Genomic DNA, 20,171 nt, shown 5'->3' on the forward strand with positions numbered 1-20,171 from the left:
TGGAGTGCTTAATAAAGGCTACTAGAGGGTAACTAATCCCATTGCACTATGGCAAGTAGTTTACTTTCTGCTAGCAGACACACCCTGAACAAGGATAGGCAAAGACCTACTGTCCTTGTGGGGTTGAATGGTTTCTTTCAGTAGCTTGTGTTATCCAGTGTTGGTAGGCATTCCTTTGTTTATTTGGTATAAGTTCTGTTCAGAAGGAAAAGGATCATCTGGAGCATAAAAACTGCCATCTTGGATTAGATCTGTCTGTCTGTCTGTCTGTCTGTCTGTCTATCAACTATCTGGTACTGCATCTGATTCTAGTAGTGGCCAATTAAATGTGTATGGGAAGTTCTGCCCTGTTTTGGTCATTCTTGGAGCATATTTTCTCCAGCAGTAGCAGAATGCTGACAGAGTGGTATCTAGGGGGTTGTGCTACCGCATCTTTTATTGCAACAGCGTATCTGGTGTCACAGCGGCATACCTAGTACTCTGGCAGTGTAGCAGGCCATCTGCCATATCTTATTGTTGCTGAACCAGCAAATCCTCAGTAAAGGATTGCATCCCAATGTGGTTTGGAGTGAAATCTTATGCATGTTTAGTTAGAAATAAGCATAGAAGATCAGAGCCTTGTTTAAAAAACAATTTCCAAGCAAAGCTTTCCACGTTTCTTGGATTACTTGTAAGTATATAAGAAAGTACAGTTAGTACATGAGTTCCTGATATTATTTACATTAAAAAAGAATGCACCAAAATCCTTAGCATACTAATTTAGCATGCCAAAACTGATGTTGATTATATAGATGTTTCCTAGGTATAATCATCTTTAAAAGTTAAGTGCAACTTTGAAACTGTTCCATAAGTTTGTTTTGTTGCTAACTAACTGAACAGAACAATGCATTTTTAGAAATGGAAAATGTTCATGGAAAAATATAGCAGTTGAAAAGTTTCCACTCCAGAACACTAGCTGCACCCTACAGCCTACCAGAGCTAAGGGAAGGTCAACTCTTTGGATGGTCAGCTACATTTTTTGCCCAAATTGCATCATGCTTTTGGTGGACTGGCTGTTGTCTGGATAATTCATCATAAACACAAATGGCCATTTTGCACTCCTTTACTCAAGCCACAATATAGAAAAGGCTTGTGGTGGAAGGCAAATCATGTTTTGTGTTTGTAATGAGTAATTTCAGACTGTTGGGTCACCAGAAGCATGGTGCAGTGCAGGTAGGAATAGAAAAAGGGCCCAGTCTTGTACAGAATGGGCATGTGTACTGGCCCTTGAGTCCCAGCTCCTTCCTTTCTAGAAGGAGCCTCCTGTTTTCAGAACAGACCAGCTCGTATTTGATCCTGGGAAAGGATTCACTGCTTGTAGAGGCTTTCTCTAGACCCCCAGTTTACATCAATATCACCACTGGGGGAGTGAGAAGGACTTTTGATGGCATGTCTTGGGGTTGCTATGTTTAAAGCAGGGGTGGGGAACCTCTTTCAGCCTATAGGCTGAATTCCGTTTTGGAGAGGCTCTTGGGGGGCCACATGGCTTTTCACCAAAGCCTTTGTGGGCTAATTGAATCCCCTAAAGTTATGCACTGTTTTAACAGTTTTATTGTTTTAGATTTTCTAATCGGTACTAGCTTGTTTAATGGTTTAATATGCTTTTAGGTATTAAAATTATTTATAGTTTTATACTCTTTAAATTGACTTTATCTGTACGCTGCCCTGCGATCTTAATGATATAGGGCGGGATACAAATAAATAATAATAATAATAATAATCATACATACATACATACATACATACATATATACTAAATGCCAGTGGTGGGTGGGGCTAAAGGCAAAGGGGATGGGATTGAAAGCAAAAAAGCAGGGGGGTCAAAAATACCAGCATATTGTAGTTGAAAGCTCTCACTGTCAGTAACTAAGCCTTATGAGAGGCATTTCAACCATTTAGAATCTTGAAAACACTGCATAAAAGCTAGGAAACTACCAAATGATCGGTAGTTGGGGGAAAGAGGGTTGGGCCAGGGGAAGGGGGCATGGCCATCTATGTAACCCAGAAAGACCAGATTTGGATCCCAGGAGGGCTGGATTTGGCCCTCGGGCCTGAGGTTTCCCACCTCTGGCCTGTGGGCCAAATCCAGCCCTCCCAAAAATGCAAAGCAAACTGCAGCCAACTCTGCCAGTCTCAACCCATGATCCTTTTCCATTCCTCCTGTACCCAGGCTCCAGCAGCTTCTCCTCAGTTTTACTGATGCCCTTCCAATCAGTCCTAACTCTGCTGTCTTCATGCACAGCCTTTTATCAATTTTTGTTCTCACTTTCTTTATGACAGGCAGCAGTGGCATATGGGCAAGTAGATTTGCAGATGCACTGTCTCGCTTTCATCGAGAACTGCACTCAGGTAAGCACAGGATCGGTCCAGAGGTTCCCCAATGCAAATGGCAGACCAAGCCAGGCATCCACCATCCTAACTGCAGCCACTGCTGAATGGGTCAGGTCTCATGTTAAACCAGTGTGGCCCTCCTCCCTCCAAGACCATATTTGTTTATGGTGCTGTAATGGTAATTTATATTATCATTATGGAATTCAAGGTGACATATATAGGGCTTCCAGGCAGTCTCCCTACCAAGCACTGATCAGACCTGCTTAATGTCAGCAAAGTTGCTGTATCATGTGCTATCAGACCATGTCCTGGAGCCATGCTGGCAGCAAGATGGTTTGGTTATTTAGGGAACAGAACACCACCCATCCTCTAGATTTTGTCATCCAGAGAGCTTTGGCTATGGGGAGGTATAGAAATGCGATGATTAGATAGATAGATAGATAGATAGATAGATAGATAGATAGATAGATAGATAGATAGAATCTCACCCAAAGAGGTTCCAGGTCTCATGGTGCAATAGGGAATGATGCCTGGGGGCAGCGGGGGGTGTCTAGTAGTGGTGTTGGTGCTTTGTCATGGTGGGGACTTTAATGAAATATCCCACCCACAGACCAAACTGCCTAAATCCTGAATTCTCTGTGGACATATCATGGGCTCCTTACTCCCTTTAATGACATAGGCATTTTCTCCATCCCACAGAAAAGCAGCATCTGTTTTCTCCCACAGGAGGTGGTGCAAACACGTGGTTTCCTGGAATTGTCAGAGCTGGCAATGCAAACTATCTTGCAAAGCAACTGCTTGGCCATTGATGAGGTGAAGCTGATCCACTCCGTCCGAGAGTGGGCTCATGTTGGATCTGTAAGTGCTCGTGTGTGTGTGGGCAGGGGTGGGGGTAGAAAATGCCGCAGGGATTTAAAATTCCACTTATGGAGTTCTCTTGTGAGACTCATAGAGCAGTAATTTATTTTTATATTTATTTTATTTAATAGATCTTTAAAATAGATTCAGGATAAATTATCCTCCCAAAGCAGTTTACAATAGCTAGTGACAAAACAATATAATATTACATCAACAACATAAAAATAATTAAAATACCAACAGTATATAAGTAAATCAGATAAAATAATCAAATAAAAAATAGCACCAGTGGATAAATCAATTGTTGTTGTTCAGTCGTGTCCGACTCTTCGTGACCCCATGGACCATAGCACGCCAGGCCTTCCTGTCCTGCGCTCTCTCCCGGAGCGTGCTCAAGTTCATATTCATTGCATCCATGATGCTATCTAGCCATCTCATCCTCTGCCGTCCCCTTCTCCTTTTGCCTTCAGTCTTTCCCAACATCAAGGTCTTTTCCAGAGAGTTTTCTCTTCGCATTAGGTGGCCAAAATACTTGAGCTTCAGCTTCGGTATCTGTCCTTCCAATGAGTACTCAGGGTTGATTTCCTTTAGGACGGACTGATTTGACCTCCTTGCAGTCCAGGGGACTCGTCAAAAGCCAACTGGAATAAGAAGGTCTTTAAAGCCTGCCTAAAGGCTAACAAGGAGTGGGGGCAACCATATTTCCCTGGGGAGGGTATTCCAGAGATGTGGAGCCACCACAGAAAAGGCCCCTTCCCTGGTACTCACCAGCCTAGCAGCTCCTGCTGATGGACCAGAGAGCAGGGCCTCAGATGCTGATCTTAAGCCTCAGGAAGGTACATATGAGTGAGGTGGTCCATCACATAGCCTGTGTCAGGGTGGAAACTGAGCCCATAGAGCCTCAGAGCAGTTCTGATTCTAAGGAAGAACAGCAATCCGTGGGAGAGGAGCTCGCTCATCTCTCATAAGCAGAGCAGCTGGCAGAGATTCCTCCTGCCAGCATTCCTGGGATAGATAGTGACCCTGGCAGTGAGAGAGCGCTGGAGGGAGGCTTGCTGGACACTTGGCGCAGACGCAGGGAGTGATGACAGATGGAGGGCGCCGAAAGGAGACACTCCGCTCGTTTGGCGCTAAAACAACAGTTGCATTCCGAGGACCCAAGGGAAAGTGGGAGGATCTCTCCCTAGCCCATAAGTTCACGGTCTTCCCGCAGTTCTCCTTCAAACGGGGACCAACTGCCTTACCTGGAGCTTAGGCTACTCTGCTATCTATCCCCAGTGCAGTTCCTTGCTTAGTCGCTAGTGATTAGTATCTGAAAGAGTCATAAAGTAATAAAAGAATAAAGCCTTGGAAAGAATCCTTGTCATCGGTGTCCTGAGTTGGCTATCGGAGGGGACTGCAAGAGGCAGCTAGGGCGCTCCTGACAGCCTGATTCCAAACTATTTAGGGCTTTAAAGGTTAATATCAGTGCCTTAAATTGGGCTTGGAAACAAATAGGCAGCTACCTTAGCTGGCACAGATGGAATATAATGTGATCAGAACACCTAGCTCATTAAACCATTCTTGCTGACACATTCTGCACCAATTGAAGTTTATGAACCATCTTCAAGGGCAGCCCCACATAGAGAGCATTACAGTAATCTAGCCTTGTTGTAACCAAAAGATGTGTCACTGAGGTGAGATATGCCCTCTAGATAAGGCTATTACCCCTGGCTACTAGTCAGTGGCTACTAGTCCTGATGCTCTCTGTTCCCTCCAGTATCAAAGGCAGTAAGCCAGCCTATGTATACCAGCTGCCATGGGACATGGGTGGGAGGGTGGTTACACCCATGTCCTGCTTCTGGGTTTCCCATCGACAGCTGGTCAGCCACTATGTGAACAGAATGCTGGACTAGATGGACCCTTAGCCTGATCCAGCATGGCTCTTCTTACGTTTTTAAGGCTATAACTGGCAAATTTGCCTAAGATGGTAAAAGTACTCCTGATCACCGATGACACCTGTACCTCAATAGAGAGCGCCATGTCCAGAACTGCTCCTAAACTGTGTACTTGACCCTTTGGGGGAGTGCAACGCTGTCAGGACCAATTGTATACCACCATTCAGATTAGCAGATTTCCCGACCCACAAAACTTCCAACTTCTCTGGATTAATTTTCAGTTTGTTCGTCCTCATCCATCCCAGAACTGCCCCCAGACACCTGTTCCGGGTTTTTACCACCCCCTTGGGATTAGAAAGTGGGAAAGAGAGGTGGGGCTGCATTGCCCTCTGCGTGCTGAGGAGGACACCTCAGCACTGTCAGTAGTTGCTGACCACTGCCCCATGTAGCAAGCTGTGTCACTACAGCTGTGTCTCTGGACTGACTCTGCCCAGGGTGGCTATTGACTTGTCCTGGGCAGGAAGAGGTATAAGAGGGCTTCCTGTCTCACTGGAGCTCTGGTGTGTCTTCTGTTTCTGATCCTGCTTTTTGGTCCTAACTCATGGCGTGCCCTCTGAACCTGATTACTCCTTGGTCCTGACTCCTGGCTTGTTCTCCAGTCCTGCCTTCTCATTTGCCCTCTGACCCCGATTGGTCAGGATTTGATCTTGATTCCCAGTTCCTTACTCACTCCAGACAGTGTCCACAGCCCAGCCCTGACAAGCCCAAACCTCCAGATGATTTCACCCAGTGGTTTCATGGGGGACAAGATGGGGCCTTGAGGCACTCCAATAGCCAAGGAGTGGGACAAAGATCCCCAGTACCACCAAGTAGGACCAGAGCCACTGCAACACAATGCTGCCAAGCCCCAACCTGGATATATGATCAGGAGGATACCATGGTTGATGGTATCAAAAGCATCTGAGAGGTCCAGGAGAACCAGCAGGGTTGCACTCCACCCATCTATTCCCCAACGTAAGTCATCCATCAAGACTGTTCCATCCCAAACGCAGACTGAAAGGATCTAATGGATATAAATAAACAGTGATCTCCAGGACTGGTTGGAGCTGACAAGACACCATTTGCACCAGGATCTTGCTTAAAAGCGGTGGATTAGAAACTGGGTGCTAGGTTTCCAAAGCTGTGGGATCTAAAAATGGCTTTTTCAAAAGTGGTTTAATCACTGCCTCCTTCTAAATCGTTGGGACCACACCATCCCTTAGCAAGGCATTTACAACAGTTGGTTCTTCTAAATAGCCCAGACCTGGCCAATTTCAAAAGCCAGGATGGGTAAGGATCTAAAGAGCGGGTGGTTGATCTCATCCCTCCAAGTAGCCTGTCAGCATCTTCAGGCTGCTTAAGACTTGGCTACATCCATCTCCCATTCTGTCAAATTGATGGCATCTAACAGTGCAATCCTATACATGTCTTCTCAGAAGTTAGCCCCCTTGAGTGCAATGCAGCTTATTCCTAGTAAGTGGGTATAGGATTGCAGCCTAAGAGCTGTAAGGAACTAAAGTTTCTGTAGTCCAACCGCTGGCCAAAGGTAGTATCTTCCACCTTTCTAAGTGTTTTCTCAGGTTTCGAGTATTGTTGCGCGGGCAGGGGAGGGAAATTGGGATCAACAAAACATTTCACATTAATAACAGATATTTATATATAGTTACGTACAGGATTCCCCACTGTATTGGTGTTGTCTCTCTCTCTCTCTCTCTGTGTCTTCCCCTCCTCCTCTTCCTGCCCAGCTTACCAGCAACCTCCTTCAGTTAACTGCCACAGCCAGGCCTTGGCTTCAAGATATAATCTTAGCTTTTAACCCAGCCGATCAGGCACAGGTGCAGTATTCCACACCGAGTGAGCCAGGCCCACTACAATATTCTCGTTTAGTAACTTTGTTTAAGATCGAACAGCTTGAACAATTCAGACTGCACTGTGTCCCAAGCAGAGAGCAGGTGCACATCAGAAATCTGCCAGCAAAGCATGTCGCTCTGGATTTGTTGAGAAAGAGAGACAAGCCACATGCAGAAGACAAACATATCCCCACTGGTGGGCCCTTCATATTTATGACTTTCCCCTATTTCTACTCAATAGCAAGAGTATACAATTGCTTAGGAGAAGAGCAGGACTGCATTCCAGGGATTCTGGGTCCATATACCTGTTCTTAACATCCCACATCTCCCATGGTTTGGTGATGGTGATCGACTCCCTGGAATTGAAAGTTATCCCCTTCCCTTTCCTCATAGCTTATGCAGCATCACCATGGTCCAGAGTTAGGACAGCTCGTGGCATGAATGCTTCCACAGAGCCATATCAGCCCCTCTCCCTTACCCTGGGCTAACCCTGTGCTCACTTCTTGCAGGCTGTGCTGGGTAGGTCTGTACGTGATGTGGCGGGGGCAGTTGTGCCACAGCTGCGCCTGGCTCTGCTCTCCCCAAGTGAGCTGACCGTTCTGGAGGAGGAGAACAGAAAGGACCAGATGATTCCGGTGAGAGAGGCTACCGGCCTCAGTAATAGCTATGTGGCTTTTGCATGTGCTTATGGCTTTGTGCATCCCCGTTCAACTTGCATGGTTCATATGTTCCTTGACTGTCCTTAGGGGTCTGATTTGTTCCATATTCTTCCATTTAATGAGATGGCATGAATGACACAGAGCAAGGCCTTTCCTGTAGTGGCACCCACTTTATGGAATGTTCTATCCCAAGACATCCATCAGGAGATACCTTGGGGTGCCTTCCACACTTGTTTGCCTGTTATAGTCCTGTTACCACTGGTGATCTATCTGATGTGGATAGTCTTCCTTCCTTCCTTTATTTATTTATTTATGAATGCATCAATGAAAATGTTTACGCTGCTTTTCATTAAAAAAAAAATCCCAAAGCAGTTCACAGGATTTAAAACAGCATACACTAAAACAAATCAATACAATAATAAAACCACAATAAAACAATAAATATTTCAATAAAATCAACAGGGGTAGCTGGCAATACTAACAGGAGGATGTTAGATTTAGACTAGGTACAAATACCCATTCAGCCATGAAGGTCACTGGGTGACTTTGCGTTGGTCACCATCTCTAACCTGCCTGATGTGGCTGTTGCGAGGATAAATAGGAGTGAAGCCATGTGTGCTACCTGGAGCTCCTTGAAGGAAGGGCACGATAAAAATGTAATCCTATATAGCAGCCTTCCCCAACCTGGCTCCCAATGGCCATGCTGGCTGGGAATTATGGGAGTTGTAGTCTCACACACCTGGAGGGTGTCAGGTTGATGAAGGCTGCTGTATAATAACAGCAACATAATCCTCCCAACATGGATTCTTATGTAGCCAAAATGGCACCATCCAATCACAAGAGGGAAGTAGCAGGCTTGTTGTTGTTGTTGTTGTTCAGTCGTGTCCGACTCTTCGTGACCCCATGGACCATAGCACGCCAGGCCTTCCTGTCCTGCACTCTCTCCTGGAGCGTGCTCAAGTTCATATTCATTGCATCGGTGATGCTATCTAGCCATCTCATCCTCTGCCGTCCCCTTCTCCTTTTGCCTTCAGTCTTTCCCAGCATCAGGGTCTTTTCCAGAGAGTTTTCTCTTCGCATTAGGTGGCCAAAATATTTGAGCTTCAGCTTCAGTATCTGTCCTTCCAATGAGCACTCAGGGTTGATTTCCTTTAGGATGGACTGATTTGACCTCCTTGCAGTCCAGGGGACTCGTCAGAGTCTTCTCCAGCACCACAGTTCGAAAGCATCAATTCTTTGGCGTTCAGCCTTCCTTATAGTCCAGCTCTCACAGCTATGGGAAAACCATAGCTTTGATTAGACGGACCTTTGTTGGCAAGGTGATGTCTCTGCTTCTTACTATGCTGTCTAGGTTTGCCATAGCTTTCCTCCCAAGGAGCAAGCGTCTTTTAATTTCATGGCTACAGTCACCGTCTGCGGTGATCTTGGAGCCCAAGAAAGTAAAATCTGTCACTGCTTCTATTTCTTCCCCTTCTATATGCCAGGAAGTGATAGGGCCAGATGACATGATCTTAGTTTTTTTAATGTTGAGTTTCAAACCAGCTTTTGCACTCTCCTCTTTCACCCTCAACAAGAGGCTCTTCAGATCCTCTTCACTTTCTGCCATTGGGGTGGTATCGTCTGCATATCAGAGGTTGTTGATAATTCTCCCAGCAATCTTAATTCCGACCTCTGATTCATCCAACCCGGCATTTCTCATGAGGTACTCTGCATATAAGTTAAATAAGCAGGGTGACAATATGCAGCCTTGTCGTACTCCTTTCCCAATTTTGAACCACTCGGTTGTTTCATGTCCGGTTCTTACTGTTGCTTCTTGACCCTCGTACAGGTTTCTCAGGAGACGGGTAAGGTGGTCTGGTACTCCCATCACTTTAAGAATTTGCCACAGTTTGTTGTGATCCACACAATCAAAGGCTTTAGCGTAGTCAATGAAGCAGAAATAGACGTTTTTCTGGAATTCTCTTGCTTTCTCCATGATGCAGTGAATGTTGGCGATTTGATCTCTAGTTCCTCTGCCTCTTCGAAACCCAGCTTGTACTTCTGGTAGTTCTCAGTTCGCATACTGCTGAAGCCTAGCTTGTAGGATTTTGAGCATCACCTTGCTGGCATGTGAAATGAGCGCAATTGTGCGGTAGTTTGAACACTCTTTGGCGTTGCCCTTCTTTGGAATTGGAATGTAAACTGACCTTTTCCAGTCTTGCGGCCATTGCTGAGTGTTCCAAATTTGTTGGCATATTGAATGCAGCACTTTAACAGCATCATCTTTTAGGATTTTAAATAGCTCAGCTGGAATACTGTCATCTCCGCTAGCTTTGTTGTTACTAATGCTTCCTAAGGCCCACTTGACTTCACTCTCGAGGATGTCCAGCTCAAGTTCAGTGACCGCACTATCATGGCTATCAAGGACATTACTATCATGGCTATCAAGGACATTAAGATCTTTCCTGTATAGTTCTTCTGTGTATTCTTTCCACCTCTTCTTAATCTCATCTGCTTCTGTGAGGTCCCTGCCTTCTTTGTCCTTTATCATGCCCGTCTTTGCACAAAATGTTCCCTTGAGATCTCCAATTTTCTTGAAGAGATCTCTAGTCTTTCCCATTCTGTTGTTTTCCTCGATTTCCTTGCATTGTTCATTTAAGAAGGCCTTCTTGTCTCTCCTTGCTATTCTCTGGAACTCTGCATTCAGTTGGATATATCTTCCCCTTTCTCCCTTGCTTTTTGCTTCCCTTCTTTCCTCAGCTACTTGTAAAGCCTCATCAGACAGACACTTGGCTTTCTTGCATTTCTTTTTCTTTGGGATGGATTTCGTTGCTGCCTCCTGAACAGTGTTACGGATCTCCATCCATAGTTCCTCAGGCACTCTGTCTATCAGGTCTAATCCCTGAAATCTATTCCTCACCTCCACTGTGTATTCATAAGGGATATGATTTAGGTCATACCTGAATGGTTTAGTGGTTTTCCCTACGTTCTTCAATTTCAGCCGAAATTTTGCAAGAAGCAGCTCATGATCTGAGCCACAGTCAGCTCCAGGTCTTGTTTTGACTGACTGTATGGAGCTTCTCCATCTTTGGCTACAAAGGACATAATCAATCTGATTTCGATATTGACCATCTGGTGATGTCCATGTGTAGAGTCGTCTCTTGTGCTGTTGGAAAAGAGTGTTTGCTATGATCAGCGTGTTCTCTTGGCAAAACTCTATTAGCCTTTGTCCTGCTTCATTTTGTGCACCAAGACCATGCTTGCCTGTTATCCCGGTGATTTCTTGACTTCCTACTTTAGCATTTCAGTCCCCTATGATGAAGAGGACATCTTTTTTTGGTGTTAGTTCTAGAAGGTGTTGTAGGTCTTCATAGAACCGATCAACCTCAGCTTCTTCGGCATCAGTGGTTGGGAGTGGTTGGGGTGCCCCCAGCAGGCTTGGGGGCACCCCAAAGTTTGCAGAAGTATAAAAAAAAACTTTAGACAAATAAAATATTGGGGGTGGGGAGGACACGCCCCAAAGCAGCTCAATGAGGACTGAGCATGCCCAGTGTCCACAGAATGCTGACTGATTGTTGGTGGGAGGGGGTAAATGGGTGGGATGGAATGGAGTGTCCTAAAGGCAACACGGCTGGCTGACTGGCTGGAGCAATGGTGAGGAGCACTCCACACTGCAAACCTTAGCTGAAGGTGCCATGTAAATAAGTAATCCCAACGCTGTGGGGTGTAAAGGGGGCACGTGGAGAGCTCTTTGAAGAAGAGCATTATTAGCTAGTGTCAATCCGGGTGATGGGCCCAGTGACCCTGAAGAGAGAGAAGAAGAAGTCTTCCATCTGTGTCTTGACATGCCCTCCCCGATTCCTGCTTAGGCAGCACCCTGATGTCCTCACTTGAGTTTGGTTCCTGCTCACTGTCGTTCCTGCCCAGCACTGGCCTGCATATAATGTGTTTGCTTCTGCCCCTGCCCAGGTGGAGAGTCTGGCTGAGGCCTGGAAGATGCATGCCCTAGGGAAGGGACATGGTACACGGTCCTCCTCATGCCGCCGTCGGCGTGGCACCCTGCCCCGGGAACGTCATCACCACCTGGACCCGCAGCACAAGGGACATGGTGTTCTGTAAATGAGAAGGAAGCAGTGCCTGTGTGCCTGGCCTGGCCAGCTTGGGTGTGGCAACTGGGAACTGGCAGCTGCTCCTTGCTCGAATGCTTCAGGGGCATCCTGCCTGCAGCCTGAGCTACAGCCCAGTTGGCAGAAAGAACAATGTGTGATCAAGAAAGGCCAGGATTCCATCAGAGATAGGCATGTTCCTGGCTGGGTCTGCAGCGAGTGCTTTGCGTTTTGACTCCTTGTATCTGCTGGTGTTTCTTCCAACTCATTCCTGCCCCTGGTGGCAGGTGGCTTTCTGACAGCCTTCCCCACCCTGGTGCCCTCCTGATGTGTTGGGTTTCATCCCCCAGCCAGCATGGCCATTGGAGATGATGGAAGTTGATGTCAGGATGATTCTGAGCATATGCAGTTCAGATTCAGAAGGGGAACAGCCAGAACTGGGGGAGGCATCTTCCCGAGCAAGTTCAGATTTGGATAGGCATGCTTCTCAGGATGCTAACACACAGATGGCTGGGCCTGAAGCCCCCCCCCCTTCCCTCCTCCATGAGAACCCAGGAGGAGGAGGAGAGTGCGGGGTGTGACCTGAAGGATGCTAGACTGCGGTGCAGAGCGAAGAGGGAAAAGTTAGAGGCGGAGCTCAGACAGTTGACCTGGTTGGTAACGCATGAGGGTTGACATAGGGGAGCATCACTGGAAGGGAGGGGGCATCCCTCCCTAAGTTATTCTAGCCAGCAAGTTCTTGTTTCAAACTGCTGGCAACATCGTAGCTCCCATTTGGATCCCCTGTTGTCATTCATAAACGAAGCAGCTGTATTTCTTTGTAGCCTGAGAGTCTTCGAGGATTTGCATCTGTAACGAACCTGTTGATAGTGAATTAAAGGTGTGAGACTGAAGCCTCTCATGTGTGTGCATGAGGAAGGAAGGGGCCAAGGGAATGTGACAGTTGTAGTCCAACACATCAGGGGGGCACCAGGATAGGGAAGGCTGCTCTCTCATTGCCTGGCCTGCTTCATGGTAACACTCTTCCTTCATAGGACTTACTTACTTACGGTTGAGACACTGGAGCAGAACGTTTGGGCTGGATACATTAACAATGCAGTATTTTATGTCTTGTGGCACCCCTCACCCTTCCTGCATGAATCCCCACAAGAATTATTTGCAGGTTGAAATGCTAGAAAGGCACCTACTTGTAAGGACTAATGAACTTGGTCTGCTGTGACTAGGACCCACTTGGTTTGCCAGTCAGTCTCCCAGTGATTGTGGGCTTATCACAAAAGGCCCAGGGCAGGAGGATTTTGTTGATTTGGGCTGGGAACAGTCTTTCCATGCTTTGAAGTGTCTGGACTGGATGAAAGACCTGGAAATACGAGGCTGGGAGGTGCTCTTGCATTGAAGTTAGTGCTGGCACTGAAGAGAAACAGGTGTGCCATAGCAAATCCTATGGACTATCATCAAACAGCTGTCACAGAAAGAGAGTTTTCTTAACACCTGGATGTACTACCTTTCTGGCAGTCAGCATATCTCTTGAAAACTGCCACTCCACCCAATCTTCTGAGACCCCAGTGCCGCTTATTCATGGAGGATAAGGCTATCAATGGCTACTAGTCATGATGGCTATGTACTACCTCCAGTATCCAAGACCATATGCCTTTCCGTACCAGTTGCTGGGGAATAGGAGTGGGAGGGCGCTATTGCACTCACATCCTACTTGTGGGCTTCCTGCATGCAGCTGCATGGCCACTGTGTGAACAGAATGCAAGACTGGGTAGGCCTTTGGGCTGATCCAGCAGGGCTGTTCTTATGCTGTTAGACCACCACTACCAGAGGATCAGATTGCAAAAGCTCAGAATACTACTCATACAGGTTTGTCAGTCTTGTGGCAAAGCACAGGAGCTAGGGTTACCTAGAGAGAAAAGGCAAACCATTGCTCAGCAGCATACACTAGTTTATTCAAGTCTATATATGACTCTTTCCCTAGCAGGTGGCAAAAGTTTGGATTTAGAAGTGGGATGGGAACAAGAGGAGCTTTATTTGGGGTTAATGTCTTAATTCAAAGATGTCTTGATATGAATAAAGACATATACTTATGAGAAGTGATTTGATAAAGTTCGTCATGAGCAATTGATCAACATACTGAGAAAAACCAATATCAATAGTCAGGAGATCTGGATTATAGAAAATTTGTATTGGACTCAAACAGCCTCAATTCATATTGATGGAGTAATCCTGAAAATACTTTTTATTTATTTTATCTTTATAAATGAAATAAACAATACCAACGACCTGATCAATAACTACAGTTTCCCAACAATGCAATATTCTTATGAGGACACAACAGTAACAAAAAGAAAATGAAAGGAAAAGTAAAGTAAAGAGAAGAAAGCAAGCAAGCAAGCAAGCAATCTTCCTCTTTCCTCTCCCCTCTTCCCTCTCCTCTTTCAAAGGGTTAAATTTAAACTCCAATACCCACGGGCTTCAGATGCCATTCTATTTTAAAAACCATTCTATACCTCTGTCACTAGCAATATTACAATTTAATCATCAACCTTACATTTCATTATCATATCATCAATATTACATCAAGAAAGCAGGCCTACAATTCATTCCCAGTAACCATATATTGCCCTTAAGTTAAAATATAATAGTAATAATAACGCTTAACAATTCAACCAACCAAAAATCTTACTGAGTAATCTTATAGTAATGGTAATAATAGTAATCGTGATTAAAAATATATATGAAATTATAATATTATATAATAATAAAGTTTGAAAGCAACCTTACAACAATCAGTGATATATTTATACTGGGTATATATATGAGTGTGTTCAATACACCCTCAAACAATATATTTAAATACAGCATATCATATCTATTTTGGAAAAAGAGAATTTAAAGAAAAATAAAAAAGAGGGGGGGAAATGAAAGAAAGTAACAAATATATGTATAATCAGATATCTTCTGGCCTAGCCTGAATCATGTAGACTAAACATAAACAGTTAACAAAGTTTTTTTTAAAAATTCCAGTTCATGGGGCTGGAACAGAAATTTCACGCATTTTTACATTCAGCCATGCCTCCGCCATTTCATGGTTTAGGAACTTCTTCATCTGACCTTCAGAAACAATGGAAAATGTAGCAGGATATTTTCAATAATATTGTATGTTCATTTGTTTTGCCATATTCTTCGCCTTGATTAATTGCTTTCTTTTATTCGCCACCTCTTTGATGTAATCTGGAAATAACATAACTTTATCTTGTTTCCAAAAAAGACTTCCACCCTCTCTTGCCAAACGCAGGATATAATTCTTTGTGGAGACTCTTGCAAATTGAACTATAATTGTATGATCAGCCCCTTTAGCATTTGGCACACGAAATGCCTGCTCAATATCAAGTAAATAATTAGATGGCACAAGGAGTATCTCATGCAAAAGCTTGTCCACAAAGGTAGGCAAATTTACATCAGTAGGCAGATTTTTAATCCCAATAATATGTGCATTGGATCTGCGTGTGAAGGCCTCCAGTTGAAAATTCTGGCAGAGATATTTTTGAAAAGAACTTGTGTCATAATTTCATTTGTTGTGAGCCTATCTGGTAGCTCGTCAACTTTTGTCTCCCTTTTTTGCCAGGAAGCATTAATTAAATCCACAGCTCCTTGCAGGGCGGTGATGGAATTTTGGATTAAATGCAACTTCTTGGCTTGCTCCGCAAATTGCAAAGATAAAGTTTTTATCAAAGTAAATAATTCCCCTATATCTTCTGTTCTCAGAGCTTTTGACAAAGGTGGTATGGGAGGAATGGATGGCGATGCAACCCCCTTTCTTCTCCTCGGTGTAGCCATGTTTCTCTTCAAACAAATCTTGCAGGTCCTCAAATATTCTCCGATATTGTTGATATTCTTAAACCATCCCTCAGGTGTTGTCGATATTTCTTAATCCATATATTACAATGGAACAAGTCAGCCCTGTTTTCTCCTATTAAATAGGAGTTTCAGCACAGCTTTTTGCGGTGGTTAAGCTCTGGGAAGATAATCCTGGAATCCAGTCCCCCCACTGCCTCGTTTGGAGTACTTTTTCCAAGATGTTATCCAGAATGCTACCTTGCCCCCGCCTTTTAATTCCAGCGGGGAGATGAAAAGGTTTTTCAACCTTTTAAAAAGCTGTCTGAAATAGCGTCCCGCAGAGACTCCATGGGATGCTGCAAGGGCGACATTGGTTCCAACCGGAAGTCCTTGACGGAGAGTTATCTGAAGAAATTCAAATCCAAAGAGGAGTAAGACAATGCTGTGTCCTGTTCAATTTATATTCTGAAGCTATATTAAATTAAGCACTTGCTGAACAAATGACTGGCATAAACATCAATGGAAAAATAATTAACACAGTTTGATATGCTGATGACACTGTAGTAATGACAGACAATATGTCCAACTTACAAAAATTACTAGATCAGATTAATAAAATAAGTAATGAGTATGGTCTTAAAATGAATATCAGTAAAACATAATATATGGTGATAAGCAAAATGCCTTTTACTGCATTTATTATTACGATAAATAATATGCCAATTGAGTGAGTCACAAAATACAAATTCTAGGAACTTTGCTCAGTGAAAGAAATAAACACAAGAGATAAACGCAAGAGTGGAGATGGCAAGAACAGCGTTTGTTAAAATGAAACAATTATAATGTAATCGGGACCTTAATCTAGGAGTAAGGATTTGGATGGTAAGATGCTACGTGTTCTCGATATTATTTTATGGAGTCGAGGTTTGGACACTTAAGAAGAACAATCTGAGGAAAATCAAATCCTTCAAAATGTGGATATACTGACGTATGCTGAAAATACCATGGACTGACTGAGTAAAAAATGAGAACATACTATGCAGAGTAAGCAAACAAACAGAATTGGTAAAGACCATCAAGAGAAGAAAGTTACAATACCTTGGTCATATTATTCGAGGTGAAAAATACGCCATACTCCAACTCATGATACAAAGGAAAATGGAAGGAAAAAGATGAATAGGAAGAAGATGAACATCATGGTTAAAGAATCTGAGGGAATGGTTCAGCTGTACTTCTATACAACTGTTCAGAGCAGCCGGATCAAAAACGAAAATAGCTGTAATGATAGCTAACCTCCAATAGGAGACAGCACTTTAAGAAGAAGAAGGTTTTGTAATGGCCTGAACCCTGAGCTGAAAATGCCTGATCTATTGACACTTTATACAAATAATGTTTTGTTTCTTTTTAAATGAAAATGCAACCTCATCTTAGAACAATAATAGAAATTGTGAAATAAGTTACATAAATAAAATGCATATATAATCAGAATAACGTCTTATGACCTTTAGCTTTTGCCAAATATTCCATAGTTCAAGTAATGGACATTCTGGGGGAAAATGACCAAAGAACAACTTTGAAGAAAATAGTACCTCTGTTGGACTGGAGCAGTTGTATCTTGCTGTATCCAGTATACAATTTGCTCTTTATGTAATGCAAGTTGGAGGTTAGCTCCTTCAGTCATGAAAAATTAATTTCCCTCCAAAACTGCTTCTGCCACAGAAGATTCAGCTAGCAGAAAGTCCCAGAACTTTCTTTTAACCTCCAGGGAATTCAAACAAACAAAAAACCTAACCGCCCCCAACACTTTTGGAATGGAATATATGGAAACCAGCCCACCAGTTTGGAGCCCACTATCACCTATGCAAAAGTGATCATTGCTTTGCTGGGTTAACACTGGGATGGTGGTGGTGGGGGGGTGTTTTAAGGCCAAGAAGCAAATAAATCAATCAGTGGCCAGATTTGTATAAGAATAGCCTGGAAGTAGCATCTCTGTTACAACTAGTTGTTCCCCTTACCACAATGGTTCCTGTGAATAGCTCTGTACTGGTGTATTGGCGGATCAATTTAACCTAGGTCCAGGAGTGGCAGATCCTGTTAATGTGTAACCAGGACTCAGAGTGAATAGGATTTGACTGTACTGTAGCCACTGACAGTCTGTCTGCCACTCCTGTCAAGTAGATGATAACTGCTCAGTCTGCCTTAGGCCCAGACACAGATAGGCCCTTCCTTGGTACTGTTTGTTTGAGTACCTGGTTGCTAGGCAAGCAGATAGCTTGGGGAGTACAGAGAAAACCTGGCCATCACCCTACTGGAATGTACTGAGTCACCTGGTTCCAGGCGTTGCTAGTATCTGCTTCTCTAGCGTGAGAAAAGAAAAGGTGGAAGTATGTTTAGCCACCCTGGACAAAGATGCAACCCTTTTTGCAATTGTACAACATGGGTGTAATTGAAATACAGCTGTAAATGCAAACATTTTGAATACTTAAGTAAACTTAGGGCCATGTGATGAGACTGTGGGACATGGTCGGCATGGTCCGGTAGCTGCTGAGGGCCCAGGGGCTCAGAAGGGCCCATTCTCGACCCACCACCATGGGGCCTGCTACAGCTGCCGCCATCTCACCTGAGCACTGCTGCCGCTCGCTGCTGCCGCTCACTGCCACAGCAGTCACTCACCACCACTGAATGGCAGATGAGCTGTGCTGAAAGTTGGGTCAAGATTTGCATTTTGGATAATCTAACATGACGGCTGGTCAGCACAGAGCAGAGCCAAGCACCGGCTCAGCTCCTATTCAGAATACCGCCATCCATCCCCAAAACATATCCAGTCCATCCATATGCGGGTGAGGGTGGAGGTAAATGGCAGTGCCAGAGCACAGCGGCAGCAGTGGGGCATCAAAGTCTGGCAGGGAGCCCACTGGCAGCACTGAAAGCACTGAAGACCCATTGGGGTCTGGCCCTGGCCCCGCAGTGGAAAATACAAAATTGCCACCAATGGTAAATACAGTTGTGTGGGGGCTGGGGTGGGATTCAGTTCAGAGTGGTGGCACTGAGGGAGAGGTGAATCCCCCCCACCCCCATTTCTTGGTTAAAATTGCCTCCCCCATCTGCTATTGCAGGCAGGTACCCTCCTGTCTGTCTGTCTGTCTGACACACTCTCTCTCTCTCTCTCTTTCTCTCTCTCTCTCTCAAGAGAGACAGAATACAAAGTCCTTTGAAAGATTTCCACCGCCCTCATATTAGGCAACATCAAAACTATGCATTTGCCATTTTTAAAAACTGGGGGAGATCCAATCACTGCTCTCACACCACCTTGTCTAGTTGTACCTCAGGGAGCTGAGATGTTTTATGGAGTTGTGTGGTGCAATAAGATTTTAAAAGAAATCTGCATTTCATGCTCAAAACCAAGCTCAGCCCACACACTTGTTTTCAAGGAGTGTCTCAAACACTGTTCTTTCCTTGTATTTTTTTTTCATAATCAAACTAAGATGAGATTATTGATTTTTTTTTCATCTAAGCTATAACAAGACAAACATCAGATACTGAAAAACATAGTGAAACACACAGGGTAGTACCATACAGCCATTTTCGAAACAACATCCTTCTGACATTAGATCATATCTATTCCAGCAAAATATTATCTAGCTTTAGCTGTCCAAGAGACATTGTGCAGCTTGAACATATACATGTTTATTTGAAAGTAAGTCCCACTGAATATAATAGAATTTACTCCCAAGTAAGTATGCATGCATGGTATTCCAACCTTAGGGCCAGACTGCATAGACATGGGAGATTTGTGTTTGGCTGTCCTGGCATTTCAGTTTTTAGCTAAAAGCACCGCAGTGGGGGGGATTGGATCAGGGCAACAGCATTGGGGGAGATTCTTTTCACTTTGCAGTTTGGCCATGCTGGCTGAGGATGATGGGAGTTGTTGTAGTCCAACCATCTGAAGGGCACCAGGTTGGGGAAGGCTGATCTAAACTGAGTCATCCCTCCCCTGCACCACACACACAAAATTGCTTTTTGCCCTGCTGAGGAAACATACCACAAATCTCTAACATCTCTCTCAGGTAGTTTGGCCCTAAGGCTGTTGTCTTATGAAAATTGATTTGCATGCATATCTGTTATGCTGTTCTTTAATCTGCTCTTTCTAGTCTACACAAAAAGTTTTGAGGAAAAAAAAACCCTCCCTGTCCCCTCTCCCCATCTGAGAGGAAGAGTGTTGAATACTTTTACTTGAGAATAAAAAGACCTTGGAATGATCTTCAGACTCCTCATATTAGGCAACATCAAAACTATACACACCCTGACTCATGGCTCCTCCCTGTGTCAGGTAGATTGTGTCTCTAAGGCCTATGGGGACTTCACAGGAATTGATTCCAGATGCTGCACCTTTATCTCAAGGCAGAAGGCTAGGAGGGTTGGTGCTATTGTTTCTGTGGGTGTGGAGAGTGTGGCTTTTATAGATGTTGTTGTTTTGATCCCTGGGAATAAGGTCATGCTCTCAAGGTCCTCCTTTTAGGGTCCTGTTGACCTCATGTGGTCCAAACAACATCCACATGCACTGCAGTTTTGCCTGTGATGGCCCCTTGACAG

General features: G+C 44.4%; 1 protein-coding gene across 2 annotated transcripts in view; it reads left to right on the forward strand.

The window, feature by feature from the left end:
* BTBD19 (BTB domain containing 19) overlaps positions 1–20,171 on the forward strand; it is a 121,193-nt gene that overhangs the window by 89,435 nt on the left and 11,587 nt on the right. Inside the window, exons 5-8 of one of the 2 annotated variants that reach the window (XM_084848283.1) lie at positions 2,320–2,388; positions 3,097–3,228; positions 7,504–7,629; positions 11,602–14,077. In XM_084848283.1, the coding sequence (XP_084704409.1) occupies positions 2,320–2,388; positions 3,097–3,228; positions 7,504–7,629; positions 11,602–11,751 (477 nt within the window). In that variant the 3' untranslated portion in view covers positions 11,752–14,077. Of the gene's footprint in view, positions 1–2,319; positions 2,389–3,096; positions 3,229–7,503; positions 7,630–11,601; positions 14,078–20,171 lie in introns of those variants that run through there. The other variant, XM_084848284.1, reaches the window with a different exon arrangement.

Source organism: Heloderma suspectum, chromosome 4 (assembly GCF_057233095.1).
Source record: "Heloderma suspectum isolate Gila_16-S chromosome 4, 16-S_ref, whole genome shotgun sequence".
In the NCBI taxonomy this organism is placed as follows: Eukaryota; Metazoa; Chordata; class Lepidosauria; order Squamata; family Helodermatidae; genus Heloderma; species Heloderma suspectum.